Consider the following 19,780-nt stretch of genomic DNA (forward strand, 5'->3'; position numbering starts at 1 on the left):
CATTGATCCAGGTCATTTTGCCTTTAGATGAGAAAAATTTAGACCACATTCGGATTCAATCGGATCGCATGTGGCTTTTCCTGTCGACTTAGAAGCCCTATCATCATGCAATTTTCAGGAAAGGTTGAACAGACGACTTACAAAACTTCCATTCCATGCCAAAAAATTATATTTTGCTTCGATCATGTGATAATGAGCTCTATTGCTTTCGACAATCATCAAATAAAACGCTTTGATCCGTTACCACATGGCAGAGAGCCTGCCATACTGAGGTTGTGCATGTGGGGTTTGATTTTTTGAGTTACATCTATGTAACGTATTTCCATAATGAACACTGCGGGGAAGCCTCCGATATTGCCCTGCACACAACGGACACATCTAGTTATTGGCTTGAGATTCTAGTACATCGTTGTGATTGCTGTCTGCTGCTGTCATTTGATTAGTCCACCACGAAGCCAACACCAAATATGTGGACCTCCTTAGAGTTCATTAACTTTCGCTGAAATCATGCATAAGAAAGCAACGAAAATGGCTCCAACACTCCCGATATTGACCGAACAACATCCCAGCCCCATTAGCATTGAGAACTGGTCACAAAAATACTTGAATTTGTGTGCCACCAAATGACGTCACTTGAGCAAATGCCAACAGCAGTGGACTTTCCCTCTTTCCTTTCTGCATGTATCAAGAGATAAATAACACAGTACCCAATGTGAACTGTGTACTCTCTTTATTATCACATACTTTGTACACATATACAATACATTTGGCAATGTTCGTCCTCAACATTAATACTCGTATTTACAGATATTTTATTTTACATCAATAACATAGATCACATGTGCATGTTCATCTTAGACTACTCACAACACCTCATGCTGCTACTTTCAATATTTACATCCATCATGGCTGTGGCATGCTTCTTCATTAGATTTGCCATCAACATGCATACATATATTTCAAATCAAACCCGTTCTTTTTAAAACCACAGGTAAGTCAATTCCCCTGGTTACTTTGAAATGGCCTCACCATACATCTCAAAAGTGATGTACAGTTTGGTGGACAGTGCTAACACAGCAATTGTTAGCCTTGTAGGCATGTGTGAAGACAAATTTACAAGGTGCCATTCAAAATTAACACAATATTAAGCTGTAAAGCCTTTCATAAAATCTTTTGGCAACCGATCTAAAAGACTAGTAAATAATGAAAAAGAAAGGAATGTGCTCATGACATACAAGTAGTTACTTTAAATAGCATGCAAACAAGCAATTTTTTTTGCTGCAAACTGGGGCAATTATCAATGCAATAAGCAATAAAAAATTTGCTTATTTGCAGCCCAAACCAGTAATTCCTGGGTTAGATAGTGATCGCAGGACATGAAATCACCAATTCTTTTTGAGGTACCTGCAATGATCAACAAGAGATTTTTTGTTGCACGCAATATCAATTGCTCTCCTGCAGGGCACTATAGAGATGAGGAATGAATGTTCAGACGAGAGATGCACACCACTGAGAGCAATGGTTGATTATGTAATAGCCATTCATGATCTACCCTCTCTAATGATTATGAGACTACATGTACTTTGTAGTATATTGACTCTTTTGTGCAGATTTATATCAATAATAAAGTTTTCTGACTGCAAAAGTAAAGGTTGTGACTTATAGTTTAATCTCCTTCATCTGAATGTTTTTGTATCTTGAATGCCCAAAATCAAACATATATAAAGTATTTCATAAATAATATGCAAATGACTAGATCATAATTTCAAAAGAGAAAAGTATACAAAATGCTTCTCTAATAGAAAACTGCATGTTATTGTCATATTTGGAAGTTGCAAGTTTTCTTACTCAGCATCATATTGCATCTTTTGCAAATGGTAGTGTGCTGGAACAAAGAATTAAGACCAGGAAACTACTGTTGATGACAAAAAACCACTTCAATATTTTTGTATTATTCTCTCTATCAAATTTTGGGTACTTAAGCATTGTCTCTTCTAATTGTAGGCCTATTCCACCTTTCTACTTTAGAAAACCTTCTTAACACAATAAGATAACCAAATAATTGTAACTCATTTAATGCAACAAAGCAGTTACGTGTGCAGTCGAAACTGACAGTAAATGAATTAGGATACTAAAGGTTATATTAATAACTAGTTAGTATATCCGAGTTTCATTACAGCCAATAAATATCAAACAAGTTGTGGTTGATCTGGGATTGCAAGTCTGTGTTTTACATGAGCAGACTGTAGTTGTTATGACAAGGTTTGACTTCACATTAATGGTTACAATTAAATTAACACGGTCAACTTATACATTTCAAAACTATAATCAACTATAATCAACCCGTATATGACTCTGGACTCTGAAAGAGAAATGACCACGAGGTGTTTTTCAACAGATTTTCCTTGCAAGATTAACATACAAAATTTGGGGTTTAGTTAACTGCCACTACCACATGTATGCATATAGGTTGATGAAGAAAGTTATGCCAGGAGAGTGTAGGGAATTCAGATGAGCGAATGTGTTGAAATGAAGGAAGAAGTTACCTCCACGGTAGGCCCTACTTCACCAGAGGAACAGCCAGGGAGGAAAATGCAGTCACCGGGTTTTTGAAGGGAACAATCTATACCCAGGGGCTAGTTAGGCTTTTCCAGACCATCTCCACCCTAAAATACTTAGAAGGTTTCTTCACTAAATTTCACCAGATTTCACACTTCATCAAGTTTCACCTTACCAAAATGTGCACCTCCAGGTTCCTACCAGCCAATGCCCCTACAATACCGATGGTCTATCGATGCATTTCGGTCACTTAAACCTAAATCTAAACAGCAGGACAGGATGCTGACAAATGCACTATCCTACCCAAACTCCTTGGACACACAAACAGATAGGGAAGTGACAAAATCTGTCAAGATTACTTATCATAATCTTATCAAATAATCAACTGATATTAATCATTGAGACACAATTGCAGCTGAACTGTGGTGCTTTGTTGACCTTCCATATTGCTACTGACAGGTACTTCCAATGGGGCTTTGTTTGTGCATTACATATCAAACTTTTTTCTTTGGCAAAAACCCTAGATTTAAGTTATGCAAATTGAATACAAAATATACAACTGATAAGCTGCAGATTTATATATCCTGGAAATCTAATTCTCTAATTCCCCCAACCACGCCCAAGTTTCTATCGGTTACCTGACCTAATGCAAATGCAACATTACAGCAGATGGGTCGTAGGTGTTAGCTTAACTCATGCCACTATCAAAGCCGATAACATGACATGTATAAATGGCACAAACATGTTCCAAACTCCTCACACTAATATCATGATTATAATGAAATGGCTGAAGCAAATGCGCTCTCCTCCCCCACAGACAGGTTATTGTTTTCTTTACTTTTGCCACCTGGTGGCCAAACCAGGAACCAAATTGAACCAAAATTTAGCCTACAAGGTTTCACAACATATGGCTGCATATGTGCTAAGTCCCTAGTCAATAGCTCCAGTAGTTACGAATTATGCCACCATTGGTCTATCAACGCTATTTGACTTCTGTGACCTCGAAAAATAGGTAAAATCAAAAACCTGTGTGATATGTCATCTATTTTCATTACATGTACATATGATAAAATGATGGTGATGATAGAATCCTCACCTAAGGAGATACAGTAATTTTTTTCTTTTCGGTTTTAGCCACCTGGTGGCAAAATCAGGAATCAAACCAAGCAAAATTTGGTCTCCATGGTGTCAGTTTACAGGGGAACATATGTACAGTAGAACCTCCCTTAGCGGACACCTCTCTCCTAAGGACAACCTCTCTATTAAGGACACTAGTTTTGGTCCCAAATTGGTTGTTTCCATTCAATTTGACCTCTCTAATCAGGACGCCTATCTATTAAGGACAGCACTTGTCAGTCCCGAAGGTGTCCTTAATAGAGAGGTTCAACTGTACTAAGTTTCAAGTTGATAGCTACAGCAGTTACAAAACATGCAATGCTAACGGATGATGTCAACAACGGTTTACGGACGCTGTGCATATAAACAACTTACATCTTTGGAGGGGAGCTAAAACATGCTCTTTTTTGACTAGATGTAATCTAACTCTGAATTAAGCTAGATATTCAAATATGTATAGTTATAAATCCAAACATATCTTTAGTTAAATACTCTATTACGCATGTAATTTTTATCTCCTAATTTGCATATTTTGCAGTAGACTTTTATTACCATAAGAAAAAAAAGCTGATTTACTTTTACATGTATATTCAAAGATGAAAGAGAAATTGGGGATGTAGTATTTATCATTTTTAAGAAGGAAAAGATCAGAATTCACAATCAGTTTAAAGCCACATCAGCGAGTAAACTGCCAAAGTTACACTCTAGTTAAAAACGCCATTGGAATGTTTCATAAAGTAGTGTTAGTAGCGTAGGAAAGGATTTCAAGTTTGGTGCATCTATACAGGGGGTTAAAACTCACAAAATTGTAACCTTTGCTCCGGAGAGGAGTTACTTCTATTATTAAAAGATTATCAAAATATTTCAAGTTCATGCAACATCAACAATGACCTATCAAGGGATAACATTCCATATTTTTGATCTGCTCATTTCATATAATAGAAACACCAGAATTGCGTGAATTTTAACCCTTGAAATTCAAGATGGTACCATTGTCACCAAAAGTGACCAAATCAAAACTGTTAACCACACTGACTAAATAGGCATGAGATCAAAACTGTCGTGACCGATGCTGTAATAGCTATTTAAATGAAATGGCCAGGGCCATTGTGCTCACCTCATGTGGAGGAAAGATGGATAAAGAGCATGGTCTTGTGTCATGTAGTGTTAGGTTTGATGTAGGTCCAAGCAATTACAATTTCCCCAAAATGGCCAATTTACAGTACATTCGACCTCTGTGACCTTGAAAAGTAGGTCAAATCAAAGAAGACCCGGGTGACACATTGAATGGTTGTTAGAATTAGATGTACCTATGATATAAAATTGGTGCCAATCGGGCAAGTCATTACTAGGAATAATGGCATTTTGAAGAATTTAGGATTTGGCCCCCTCCCTGGAGGCCAAACGGCAAATCAGATCGCACCAAACTTCGGTACCTGAGATCACCTGACCAAGGGGTACATGTGTACTTAATTTGTGATCAATAGTCATTGCAGTTAAGAAACGTGCCATTGTTACGGCCTGACGGCGAATTTACGCCATTTGACCTCTGTGACCTTGACAAGAAGGTCAAATTAAAAACCTGTGTGACATATACTGTATGGTGGTTAGATGTACCCATGATATCAAATTGGTGGCAATCGGGCAAGAAGTTAAGGAATAATCACATTTTTAAGGTTTTTGGATTTTGCCCCCTGGTGGTCAAGTGGTGAATCATATTGGACCAAACTTCGGTCCCTGAGATCAGCTGACTAAGGGGTAAATGTGTACCAAATTTGGTATCAATAGTCATTGCAGTTTAGAAACGTGCCATCGTTACATCCTAACGGCCAATTTACACCATTTGACCTCTGTGACCTTGAAAAGGAGGTCAAATCAAAAACCCGGAGGATATATGATGCACCTTTGCTAGAAGTACCTACCATATTTTTTTCAAAATTTCCCGACTACTATTGAGGGAGATATTGCATATTTTCACTTTTAACGTTTGGCCCCCTGGTGGCCAAACCATGAAACGAATCGGACCGAAACTTGGTCTCCCAGGTGTCATTACATAAGGGTACATGTGTACCAAGTTTCAACTCAATAGCTCTAACAGTTACGAAACGTGCCCTGCTAACGGACGACGGACGACGACGACGACGACGACGACGCCGACGACGACGACGACGACGACGACGACGACGACGACGACGACGACGACGACGACGAAGACGGACGACGGACGCCACGGTATGGGATAAGCTCACCTCTGCTAAGAGGTGAGCTAAAAACACCATCCGTCCAACAAGCCGACCCAGAAAAGATTGAATACATTTGAATTGAACAATTACCAAAACACCACTCTTGTATTATCATTATCATTATATATTTATTTAAGTGTCATCCGCTGTTGGTGCTGTTGAGACGAGTTATTAGGGTGCATTACTTATCTTAAGCGATGATACACAAAATTTAGTCACCACCCAAGCTAACTCGTGATTGCTCAGCGGCACCGCCAGTTGTTCAGGCGCGCCCCTGCCAGCAAACCCCGGAACTGCAACAGCGCCATCAATTACATTTGTTCTATAAATGACCCTGGCTATATCTGCCTGGCAGAACTGAGTGATATTTTGTGGGTTATTCGAAATTAAATGCATGTAATCTTTTTCTGTATCACCTGGTCCTACAGTCCAAATCACAATTGTCATCCATAAATTTGTGTCATTGGCACGTCATTGACGTGCTACCAAGCGCGTAGGTCATGCGTAATATACACAAAACATGGAGAAATAAGCATGTCACAGGTGTTCATTGACGTGAAACTCGCATGCACGTTGCGCGTCAATGACGCAAAGCAGGATGGATGTCATTTGTGATTTGAACTGTAAATGTAGGTCTGATCAACACAAATGCTAATAAGAAGAATTCCCTCACACAACTGGCCAGTCATGAAGTGCATACTAGAAACGAGATTTGCCGAAAACTGGAGACACAAAAAGAAATTTCCAGAGATCAAAGGCTCGATCTGAAAACACGTATCGTGATAAGTCCAAATTAGAAATTGCTACACAGCTCATCAAGCAGCGACTTAAGTGCTCAGAGGAGCTATCCTGCAAAAACTGAAGTTTTATATAAACCATAACAATAAATATATTGCAGGAAAATGTTCAATGGGTTGGGGGTCAAAACTTGTTGTCTTTTTTGATGGAGAAATCCTTCATAAATGGCCAGCAAGATGAAACTTTACCAGGAACCTACAATCTATCCAAGCACCAATCATATATCCCAGCTAAAAAGGTGATGTTTGACAAGCATATCCCGCACACCTTCTTTAAGGGGTAAGGCCGATTCTTTCTTGAGGGGAAGCTCCCAGTCCTGGGACAAACTGAATGAAAACTGGCAAAGTAACCTGCAACAAAAACAGGGTTAGTGGCAGGTTAGATGGTTAATCAGAACTCTTGAATCTAAAGGATGCCTTACGGCACCTAATGTTAGAGAAGGACGTCTGTACACCTTGGCCATCCTGACATTCACCTCTCAGCACACCAGGACTGAACTGGGGGACACTAGAGATACCCTGGAGAATCAGTTCCACAATGGACCAAAAATCTCTTACACCCTTTGTATTCAAGGCAGGCCTTCAAACTTACCAAGAAACCTGCCATTGAGCGTACTTGTCAGGGGCCTGGGAAAACAGCCAAAAAGTGTGTTTATTGGTGAGTTTACAAAGATAAACTGTGTGTCAACCTGGTAACTTGGACAAAATGACATTAAACGTTCCATTTGCACAAAGTACCGACTGAGGTAAATATTATCGACTATGTAACTCTAGTCTGTGAACCAAATCAGTTTATGCATACACTCAAACTTGTTTGCTGTCTACGGTGCAAATGGGTGGTGGAATATATTTTTGTAAAAATAATTCAAAAGTTTTTCCAAAAATAGCTATTGCTGACATGTAACTGGCTTTGCTAGAACAGGTACACAAAAAGCAACCTCCTATTCCAACATTTTTGGTATTTAAAAAATATATCATGAGGTGTGTCTCTGTGATGATTCTACATTAGGTTATTCTGGATTAGCAAGCGAAAGGTATAAGCAGTAGGGAAACCAGCCCAAACACACAAATAAAGGATAAACCAATGACCCACAAACATAGCAAAGGTACTCTGATGTACATGTAAGTATTGTAAGGTTGAAAAACATTCGCCATCATCATTTTATCATGTGCCAAAACATCAAGAAGGTTTTGTGAAAAAACCCTCTCAAAGTCAAATGTATAACAAATTGTTGCAGACAATCATACCAAATTCTAGATTATTCGATGATGTTTGGTTGAACACCAGAAGGACTGATTTCAGACTTAGCAACACAACTTTTAGACTGTTTCTGTTTGTTGTCAAGCGTGCCACCCAGCCTTTGAATCTTCTTCAAGATCAAATGGTTGGATCTCATGCGTGGCCTCAGTGATATGGTGGAGCATTTCTAGATAAACTAGAAAAATACATACTAGTAGTACAGAATTAAATTTGCTCTATCATAAGGACTTGTTTCCCCGTCAGTTTGTTTTGCAATCAGTTTGTCAGAAACCGTTTTCACAAACAGCTTCTGACTTCAATAGACCTGGCTGTGAGAGGTGATATGCACCAACATATTGGACTAATATAATTGCAATGCCACTGGAGTGACCTTTGTTTTCAGCCTACCTACAAATGGCACATAAACCTAGAATGCCAAGGAGAAAGAGTGACTTTTATTAGACCTTTACATAATTGCGGATTCTTCAGAAATACATTATACTGTAGGATGAATACCACGTGAGATGATATAGCATTGTCATCATTACAGATACAAGTAAGTGACATTGTCCATTTTAACCACTTTACTATGGGGCTCCCAAGTGTTACTCCGGCTTTATACGGCACTACTTCACGTGTTGTAATGCATTGCATGATGTCATGAGACAGGTACTTCAGTCCATTGAAGGGAACATGATAACGCACCAGATCGTAAAATTGGGCCCATCGTAGAGAAGTGGTTAGTATGTAATCAGTAATTATGAAAAAATGAGCCGGATGAAAAATAACAGCTGGAGATTTAACAAACAAAGAAGTAACAATATACTAATAATGACCAACAGACAACATTTTCGTGATCAACATAATTATTAGAAAGGTAACAGTATTGCACATAAAAAGAAGCAAAACACAAAACACATTCGATCTGTGACTGAAAGCATCAGAACAACTATGACAACCTGTATCTGATAAATATTGCAAGACAAAAGAAAATCTCAACTTAAAAGTTGTGCAACAAATATAACCATACAAAATACATCAAAGCATCAAATTATATCACAATATAATTCAAACTCTACATACAACAAAGCCAAATATGGGTGAATGCAGGTGGAAGAAGGCCCACCCAGTTTTTTCATCATTTAACTTTATAGAAGAATGTGACCAAATTCGCTGGATCTGCCTCAGAAGAGCAGATTTTCAGATAAAAGTAAAGTGGTCACATCAATATCAATTAATTCCTTCAAAAATGCATTCTGCTTTTTGAGGTCATTTACCTATGAGCTGTTCCCCTGCTTCCATACTAAACCTGTAGTACTCTATGTTACCCGTAAAAATCACCCCCCCCCCCCACACCTCAGCGATAAGGGGGTCTAAAATGCCTGAAGTGCTATATAACGTCGCATTCCAGCAATCAACATTCTGATGAGTCTGATCTAATAACACTATCATTTCTCTGGACTAATTATAGAGCTACCGCACAGTTAATTGTGAAATTCTTTGCACCAATTTATTCTAAAAAACGTGATCATGTAACTTCTTTTGTTTTTCAAGAAAAATACATTATGCAATTTTTACTTTTGTGATTCTAGATCAGTAATGAAATGTCTCAAAATTAAAATAAAACCCACAAAATTTGGTACTCTACAGTATTTGGCTAAAGTGGGCCATTCCTCATAGATTCATCGACTCTTGAAAGCGGTGGCGGTGAATCAAAATCAAAGACAGGTTTACCTCTGCCAGACATAATGTAGCCATCAGACAGAGGAATCTAATAGTAAAATACCCCATTCCCCAATGAAACATCCAGGCCCATTGTGCTCACCTGTCGACTGCAAGGGAGAACCTGAAGAAGAACTTGTTATGGAAAATGTCAGGAAGTCAATCATGCAGAAGTGTTCTGCATATTGTATAATTGCTATGGTAGGCAAAAATGGACTCTGGACATGATGGATGTTTTTGACCTCATTGATGATTTTTTTAACTTGTTTGTTGAAATTTTCAAAGCTGACCTCTGTGACCTTGAAAAGTATGTCAAATCAAAAAAACCTGGGTATTATGTCATGTGTCCTAATACTTGATGTACCTATGATAAATATTTGGGAAATGATCCAACCTTTAGTTCAGGAGAAATAGCGCTTTTTAAGTTTCAGGTTTTGGCCCCCTGACGGCCAATTCATGTATCAAATCACATCGAAATTTAGTCTCTAAGGTCATTTGACCTAGGGGTACATTGAACAAGATTTCAAGTCAGTAACAGTAACGTGCCCCTATTACCTAACGGTGATGCCGAACTTTGACCTCTGTGACCTTGAAAAGTAGGTCAAATAAAAAACCCGGGTTATATTTCATGCAACCTTATGCGATGCACTCAAAGTAAAAATTTCATGATTCTAGCTACCAGCGTTCATAAGATATAGCCAAATATAGGTTTTCAAAGAGCGCCACCTATTTGGCTGACAAATTGCGCTAATTTTCATTTTGAAAGAAGGTCTTGCCTAAGGGTACCCACACACCAAGTATGAACTTTCTAGGTCAAGTGGTTAAAAACGTGCCACTCTTTTGTCAAAAGTTAACGACAGACCCCACTGTATCGTATAAGCTCACATGTCAGGTGAACTAATAAAGCACTGCAGTTTGCCCACAGTGATCACAATTCAGTTGTAAAAAAACAGTTTAGTAGTGCCATATTGTGATTTTGTGATATCATAATTTTGCTTCGTTTTTGCAAAACATACAAGAAATCGATACTTTAACATTGAATGGCCATAAAAGGCTACTGAAATAGCATCAGATAATATGTCCCAGAATAATTGATTCTTGAGGATAAGTCATCTCAAAGGATAATTCTTTCCCGGAAAATTTGTCCATAAGGATGATTCGTATTGAAAGAAACTTTCTTCGAAGCCAGTTAAAAATATAGAGTCGGGCAATAACGGCTCATCTGGCCGGAGCTTGTCCCGTCTTCCTTTGCATAAAGCCACCAGGAGTATTACTCCCCCTGGATAAGATGCTGGTCTATCGAATGTTAACTTTTTAGGCAAGCCTGGTACCCATTTACTCCTGGGTGGAGAGCTAGCAAGTAGGGTTAAGTGCCTTGCCCAAGGACACAAAGATGAAACAGTGCTGATCCGTCCGTGTCAAACCTACGCCTTCCTGGTAATAAGTTCGGTGATCTAACCACTCAGCCACTGATCCCCCTTCAGAAGCCAGGATACCAGCAAAAATTTGGGGGACGAATTATCATAGGGGACAAATAATCCTTGGAGACAAATTATTCTATGGGACAAATTGACTGAATATTTGCCAACCTCGCTTTATGATCAGGTTACCCTTCTTCTATACAACATGCACAGTGCATTTGTGTCAGGCTAGCAAACCTGAAATCGCCCAAGCAATAACCATTATTACAATCGAACACCAGGTCTTCCTGTTCCACTACCAATGAGGGATTTCAGTGTGAGTCTCCTGCGACACCCACGAGAGTAATGTTAGTGTTGTTGCGATATGGATATGAGGGAAATGAAGGGAACGCAGGGAGACTACCAATAAAGGAGGGGAGTATACCAGTGGTAAAGGATTGAAAATACGCACAACGACGTTATGAATAGATCCATAAAGAATGAAAAGAAATCTAAAAGCATTCACTGTGTTTTTTGAGCCCACCCAAACGCCCCGCCGGCCTATGTTTTTGAATGAAAACCTGATTGAATATGGTGACTGCAGAGGAGGGCAATACACTGAAATGTCACCACTTGGAAACATTGTTGACCGAAGTGCCTCTCCATTAGTGGAGCAAAGAAAAAACAGTGCAATGTTGCCCACTCACGTGTCGTGCATCAGCCATTCAGATTGAGGTACATTCATATGGAATCATCAGAGATGTTCTTATCGGAGATGATATCAAAATTGGGGCAAATAACCTCTGCTTTAGTCTGCTCTCATGCCTTTGATGATGCGGAACCAAATGCAAAGGATTGTGATTCCAATATGACTGACTTTCAACACATTCAGTGATTGTAAAAAAAAATTAATATCCCTTCCGCCACCACAGTTGAATGACTAATTCATGTATTCATACATTATCTGGGTTTTTTCAAACTCTTTTTTCCCCTTACTTTCTCAAGATCATGAAATACCAATATGGTTGAGAGAATTCCATTCCAAGAAAATAGCAACCAGTATTGTTTGTTGAACAAACAATTAATAGCTGAAATCTGATTCTCAATTTCAATACAAGAGGGAAGTAGGCAGTCATGTGATGAATAAGCAATAATGTAGTCGTCCGAAGTCAGGGCAAATCATTTCACATTTCCCAACTGAACAGGTGATGTTTTATCAACATATCTTGCACACTCTGCTTCACCACATCATAGGCACCCTTCCGTTTTTTAGGCAGCTCCCAATCTTGAGAAACATTGAATGCAAATTGGGACAGAAGTCTGCAAAAGGAAATGAGTTAGAATGCAAAAGAATGTGCAATTTGTACAACAAATAAAAAGTGGCAACCCTTATGTTCATCATACCCTAAAACATTTATTCATTGAGACAACCAGTTTCTCACTTGAAGGCTGTTACAATGCGACAGGAAATAAGCATAGCTTTGAGTAAACATCCTGCCTGCAGCATTTTCGTCTGTCTGCCATAATGGACTGTACCAAAAATCAATTAGGTCATCAAAGATGACAGAAGGGTTAGCAGCAGAAGACTACAGCCATGCAAAAATCATGAAATTAACAAAAATAAAACAAAAAGTTACGATGTCAAATAGAAAGTTCAAGTTCAGGTTGAAAACTGTCTGCCCTGAGGATGAGCTCCCAACTTGCATCATAATCATTTACACTACAGTAACAGAATATTTTGCAAACTGTCAACCCGAAAATGTATGCATATCTTATATTTTCACATTCTTCGCTTATCTTGAAGCTGAATAGCAGTGAAAAATGAAATCTAATTGAAATTACCGTTACAGGGTTGGCAATGATGCAAATTCACAAAACAGCAAAAAGTTTCCGTATTGACAGGAGATGTTCATGTATGAACTTTAAATGTGTATCTTTTGGACCTCAGCACCAAAGGCTGTGACACTACCTTACATTGATACAGTGTTTTCTTGGGAATAAGCGAAGAATTCTTTGAATGTTAGCATTTTACTATGTGGCTTAATTGGTATATGTTAAAACATGTCAGCCAAGGGTGCAGGACAGAGACAAGCTAGTGATAGCAAAAAGTTCAAAATTAATAGTTTTTGATGAGATGAGACTTTTCCAAGATTTCTATGAGATGGTATTGATATTCTGCCGTAGGCTGAAGGTACTTGATTAAAATGAAATCTGTGTTCTCATATTGCACTTCATACTGTGCACGTGTCTCAAAGCCCCTTCCAATCATTCCCCAGCCTTATCGAGAAACGTATCTGTTGAAACCAAGAAGTGCACATACATGTACTACACTGTGATTACATATGGCCATTTAATGTCAGTTTCCCTTAGAAAGGAGAAATTTTGGGCCGACATTCATGTTGATGCAGAGATCACTTTTTATTCCTTTGAGCACGATGGGCCACAATCGTTGCTTTACTGTAGTAGGCAATGAGCCACGGTCATGGCCTGATTCAAATACCACGCCGAAAGATCGTTTGAGACAAAGAAATTCCCTTTTTGACATCATTGCTGATTGTAATGGCAGTCTCCATGTCCAGGCAATTTATATAACATACATTATCAGCCTCCATATCAAAAGATGATACATATTTTCGGCAGTTTATTATACTATTGATATCGCAAGAACATGCTGTGAGGTATTCAAATTCAAGTTGAAAAACAAAAATTTCTGTGATTATTTTCAAGCCTGCACCCTCGAATTAACTTCCAGATGACTTAAGGTTCCAAAAGCTCATACTCATTCAAAGTACCATACATCTCACGATACCACAATGATATTCTGATAAGACTTACCTTAGCTCACACTTGATCTGGACCCATCCAGGGCTTCTCATGAACGACCATGGGTGGTACCACTTCTCTATCACCTCTAAGCAAGAGCACAATGTCTCTAACCACAGGTGCATCACTTGCTCACTGAAAGGAAACACAGACTTATCTGTCTTATCTATCTTTTGATAACTAGCAAAGTTGATGGTCGTGTCAAATGCTTAGGAGAGGACAAATGACTAACATGAAAACAGTCCATCAGCATAAACTTCTTGAATCATAGACACTACACAAATGTGTCATGAGCACATGTAAAGCTTGGAATGTTGAGGCATTTGTCATCGACAAGGGGCTGGTTAAAAATCATAAGACATTGTGAATCATCCACAGGGCCCCCTACTCTTAGTCGCAGGGACATTACCATGAAGAGGATTCAGCCAAAGCTCAAAAGGAAAGTACCTAACATAAAAATATCATTGAAAACAAGTCACTAATAAACGAGATATTGCAGTTTTTACCTTTTCAGTTTTGGCTCCCTGATGGCCAAGTCGAGAATCATATTTGACCAAAATTCAGTGTCAGAGATTATCTGACCTAGATGGTCATGTGTAGCAAGTTTCAAGTTGTTAGCTTAAGCAATTAAGGAACGAGCCATTGTTTTACTCAAACGGCAAATTTAAACCTCTTTGACCTTGAAAAGTAGGTCAAATCAAAAACTTAAATCCTTGCTTGGAGTACCTACCATTAAAATATCATTGAAAACAAGAGCTACGCAGAACGAGCTCATTATACGCCCGCCATAAGAGTAAAGGGTGGTTGGTCAGGGTGAAAAGTGTGTGAAGTAGCAGGTAAGCGGAAAATGGAAACAGGTCTTCGTGACCTTGACCTTTTGACCTCCAAATCAATAGGCTTCTTGGGGCCTATACTAGTGCCCTGCAAACCAGGTTTGGTGACTATACATGATATGGAATTTCAGTAATCGCGCGGACAATGAAAGGTAAGCCGAAAATGGAAACAGGTCTTCGTGACCTTGACCTTTGACCTTTTGACATCCAAATCAATAGGCTTCTTGGGGCCTATACTAGTGCCCTGCAAACCAGGTTTAGTGACTATACATGATATGGAAATTCAGTAATCGCGCGGACAATGAAAGGTAAGCGGAAAATGGAAACAGGTCTTCGTGACCTTGACCTTTGACCTTTTGACCTCCAAATAAATAGGCTTCTTGGGGCCTATACTAGTGCCAAGCAAACCAGGTTTAGTGACTATACATGATATGGAAATTCAGTAATCGCGCGGACAATGAAAGGTAAGCGGAAAATGGAAACAGGTCTTCGTGACCTTGACCTTTGACCTTTTGACCTCCAAATCAATAGGCTTCTTGGGGCCTATACTAGTGCCAAGCAAACTAGGTTTGGTGACTATACATGATATCGAATTTCAGTAATCGCGCGGACAATGAAAGGTAAGCCAAAAATGGAAACAGGTCTTCGTGATCTTGACCTTTGACCTTTTGACATCCAAATCAATAGGCTTCTTGGGGCCTATACTAGTGCCCTGCAAACCAGGTTTGGTGACTATACATGATATGGAATTTCAGTAATCGCGCGGACAATGAAAGGTAAGCGGAAAATGGAAACAGGTCTTCGTGACCTTGACCTTTGACCTTTTGACCTCCAAATCAATAGGCTTCTTGGGGCCTATACTAGTGCCCTGCAAACCAGGTTTAGTGACTATACATGATGTAGAATATTAGTAATCGCGTGGACAATGAAAAGTTAACGGACAGATGGACGGACAGACGGACACCGAGCGCCATACCATAATACGCTCCGGAGCGGGCGTATAATAACAAGTCACTAAGAAGCGAGATATTGCACTCTTTACCTTTTTAGTTTTGGCCCCCTGTGGCCAAGTCAAGAAAATCAGGTCAAAAACCTGTATGATGTGTGATGAATCTTTGCTCGGAGTACCTACCATAAAAATATTATTGAAAACAAGGCACTAATAAGCGAGATATTGCACTTTTTACATTTTCTAGTTTTGGCCCCCTTGGTGGCCAAGTCGAGAAACAGATCAGACCGAAAATATGTGTCAGCGGTTATGATGTAGGGAGTCATGTGCACCAACTTTCAAGTTCATAGCATTGGCGGCTTAGGTGTACCAAATTTCAAGTTTATAGATTTAGCGGTTAAGGAATGTGCCATAGTTACACAGAAAAGACCCATTAACGCTATTTGACCTCTGTGACTTAGAAAAGTAGGTCAAATTAAAAACCCCTATGACATGTGATGTATCCTTGCTAGGAGAACCTACCATAAAAATGATATTGAAAACGAGTCACATATAAGAGATATCACACTTTTTAGGTTTCCCCTTCTGGCCCCCTGGTGGCCAAGTTAAGAATCAGATCAACTAAATTGTGAATAGAAATCAGGTAACTAAATTTTAAATAGAGAAAATTTAGTCATTCTTGATTTCTTTAGAGGTCATCAAATGTTCTGAGAGTATTTCTACTGAATTAATTGAGAAAATACCTCAGGAAGATGTAGTACTAAAACTACAAAATTCGTTGAAAAAAATTAAACTAATACTGAGCAGCAGCACTGACCATCAATCGCTTGCAATTCTGGTAAACTCAGCATGAGAACAAGGTAAAGCAATTGGCACAATTTGCCACTTGTTAAATCTATTTACCTCTTGTGGCAGGTGGAAAGCTACAGGCACCTGTTCTCCTCTACAAAGTACAAACTAGTTTCCTTGATGCCTGCAGGAAACAGGTAGTCCATGAATAATGCAAACCGCATAGAATACACATGTTGTGTTTCAAGTTTCTATTGCGAAAACAATTTACTTTATCCTAAGACTATTTTGTGATCCATGTTTTCCATCTCCAAAGATTTTCATTGTTTCTGGGTATTATTTGATTATCATGTCACGTGCCACTGTCTGTCTTGATTTCATAAGCAGTCACAAATATACCTTAATCGACAACCAAAATAGATCACAAACAAAGCTCTGCTTCCACATAAGCGTTTCACGATGCATAACAAACACATGGCCTTTGTTAACATGTTTGAGTTGCATTGCTAATGAAATGAAAAGGCCGGGGCCATTGTGCTCACCGTATAGATATTTAGTGGTTAGAAATTCATACTGGTCATGAAACATTCTTCATGTCCAATCAAAATCGGTATGATACGTGATGTATCCTTGCTTGGAGTACCTACCATACAAATATCATTGAAAACAAGTTACTAATAAACGAGATATTACACTCCTTACTTTTAGGTTTTGGCCTCCTGGTGGCCAAGTCGATCATCATATTGGACCAAAATTTGATGTCAGAGGTTATCTGACAAAGGGGACGACGGACGACACACACACTGCGGTATTGTATAGACCCCCCTACGGTGAGTCCAAAATGCCTTGTAAAGAAGCAGGTCTAGGTTTCAGAGTGCGAGTTCTAAAGGCATAAAATGATTTCTGAAGATGCCAGAACTGCAACAATTTCACCACCACTGCTGAATGGTGCTCTTGCCTAATTAGCAAAATGTGATTATTCCTGAGACCAAGAAACAATTATATATATATGTTAAAGGTGACAAACATCTGATTTTAAGAAACACTGAGAAGATATGCCTGCAGATGATATTTGGAAAACCTACATTAACCAAAAAAAGAATTGCATAGGAAAGAGCAAAAAGAAGGTTTAGACATACTAATTGTGTAGCCCCTGATATCCAGGGTGTCTAGTCCCTTGAATCAATGAAAGTTTATCATCAAATTGGGCATACCAAGATCCTGGCATAGGACAAGGTTTGAATACCCTGGGTATACACCAAACCTAGACATACAGACTCCCGAGGACAAATACAAACTGGTGATGGCATTTATACTGCATTGCAAAGAACTTCCTCAGAGCTAGGGAAGCTACAATAACAAAGTTTGACTATTTTGGCCCTCTGGTGGCAGAGTCAAGATATTTGTTTTTGAAGTTATCGGACCTTGTGGACGATGTGAACAATATTTCAGAAGCTCCAGCGGTTTTGAAAGTTGCCATGCAAACCAGACGGATGCTGGCGGTAGAGTGGCCAACCTGGTAGAATGGAAGGAAAACCCAGGAGGTCAAAGAAGAAGAAACATATGCAGGTTTCCATTTAGTTTTCTCTGAAGAACCTGGGAGGCACTTAACAACAAACAAGGAGGAAATAGGAAAATATATAACATTTTGTAAATGCAGTGGAAAAAAAAAATCTTGAGATTTGCAGTGCCGGTTTCCAGGGAAGGTTGGCATCTCTACACCACTGTATTGTATAAGCTCCCCACAGGTCAGCTGAAAGGAAACTAACTGCTGAATTCTGGCTGGTTTATCTTGGTTTACTATTGTTGAGAGACAGAGCATTGGGTGTAGCACAGAGCTGCTCCATGGCTTACCAAGGTTATTCAGTGCAAAACATTCTTGGTTAAATTCTGATCAGCAAGACTGGCCATAACATCTGATATGTAGCAGCAGGATCTAAAATGAGGATGATCAAATTACTCGGCAGGGCATGCTGACAGTGATTACCGCAATACAAGTGGGCGATATGATCTGTATATAATGATTTGATGGTTCTCCTTGTACACTTGTATGTAGTTATTACCGGGTATTCTAAAATATCATAAAAGTGATCTGTTTATGTGGAATTCTCATGAGAGTCAACAACTGGTTCAAGAAACTCTTGTACTCTCCGAACATCCGGTGCGAAATTTGGCAACCTAGCAAACTACCAACAGAGTGCAAAGCAATGTTTTGAGACTTATGGGGCCAACTATCATCATAAACTTATGAGAAGGATGTTGTGTACATGAACATCAGATGATGCAGAAGGTCTGATTTCGAGATATCACATCCCAGATGAAGATGTAAGGTACATGACCCATATTCATCCTGTAGAATCGGTTTGAGGTTCTCCCACATCTTGGAGTCAAGGCCAATAAGCTATTGGGGTAAATCCAGCCACAGAGCCTAAACAAGACCCCCTATGAACTGCATAGCTTCCTCACTGTGGTGAGGCCGTGTCTGGACACTCAATTAGCATTTTCAGGTTTTCAAACTTATGTTCCATCTCAGGATTAAGGGTTGGGACAAAAAAAAGTTGCGGGAACGGGAATCTCAAATATTTCATCAGACCTTTTTCATTTTTGTGTAGCCTACAACAAGTGTTTGGCGCCAAAAGAGTTCATTGGCCAGGTCAGACAGCTTTCGGCCAAGGATAGGAGTCCCCCTCAAACTATTGTACACCTGGACGTAGTCTTATTTGCCCTGGCATCCCAGGTACAACAATTACAAGGAACCTTGTTTTTATGCCATATTCGAAAGATGAAGAAAGATGTTGGGTCAGGCCTTGCTCAATGACACCAAGAAACAAAAGCAACGCAAAGCATAGCATATTCCCCCTGAGTTTTGTCTGTGTTGGCATGATCAACACAAGTGTTTTTGTCAAGTTTTCGTGTTAATTGTCAAGGGGAGTGAAATAGAAATGGGTGGCTGTCGTTTTGAAAAGAACCTTTGCCTTGTCAGTAACTCCTCGTTCTATTCCTAATAACCTCCTGAAAACTGGATTGATCAATTAAGGTGCTCGTCAGATAATTGACAGGAACCGAATTCAAGATGGGTGCCATGGCGGCCATACTGAATATTGGATGGCAGTAGTTTTCAAACCTTCTCCCAATCTCTTCCAACCAGCACAAGAAAAACTGGTTGGCAGAAACTTGTTGGTGCATAAAAATAGATGTGACCTCTCCTGAGGAGCCAGCGCTTTACAAGCGCAATACCTCTGACCATATTAAAACTTATAACAACTTAGTTTTGAAAGGAGCCCATCTGTGAAGTTACAATCATTCAGA

General features: G+C 39.2%; 1 protein-coding gene across 3 annotated transcripts in view; it reads right to left on the minus strand.

Moving 5' to 3' along the window:
• Positions 1–715: 715 nt before the first annotated feature.
• The window catches only part of LOC135488751 (small G protein signaling modulator 3-like), a 108,996-nt gene continuing 89,931 nt past the window's right edge, over positions 716–19,780 (minus strand). For 2 of the 3 annotated variants that reach the window (XM_064773543.1, XM_064773521.1), the window contains exons 19-20: positions 13,913–14,035; positions 6,925–12,397 (exon numbers count right to left, since the gene is read on the minus strand). In XM_064773543.1, coding sequence (XP_064629613.1) covers positions 12,262–12,397; positions 13,913–14,035 — 259 coding nt within the window. In that variant the 3' untranslated portion in view covers positions 6,925–12,261. Of the gene's footprint in view, positions 12,398–13,912; positions 14,036–19,780 lie in introns of all 3 variants that reach the window. The other variant, XM_064773531.1, reaches the window with a different exon arrangement.

Source organism: Lineus longissimus, chromosome 1 (genome assembly GCF_910592395.1).
Source record: "Lineus longissimus chromosome 1, tnLinLong1.2, whole genome shotgun sequence".
NCBI classification, from domain to species: Eukaryota; Metazoa; Nemertea; class Pilidiophora; order Heteronemertea; family Lineidae; genus Lineus; species Lineus longissimus.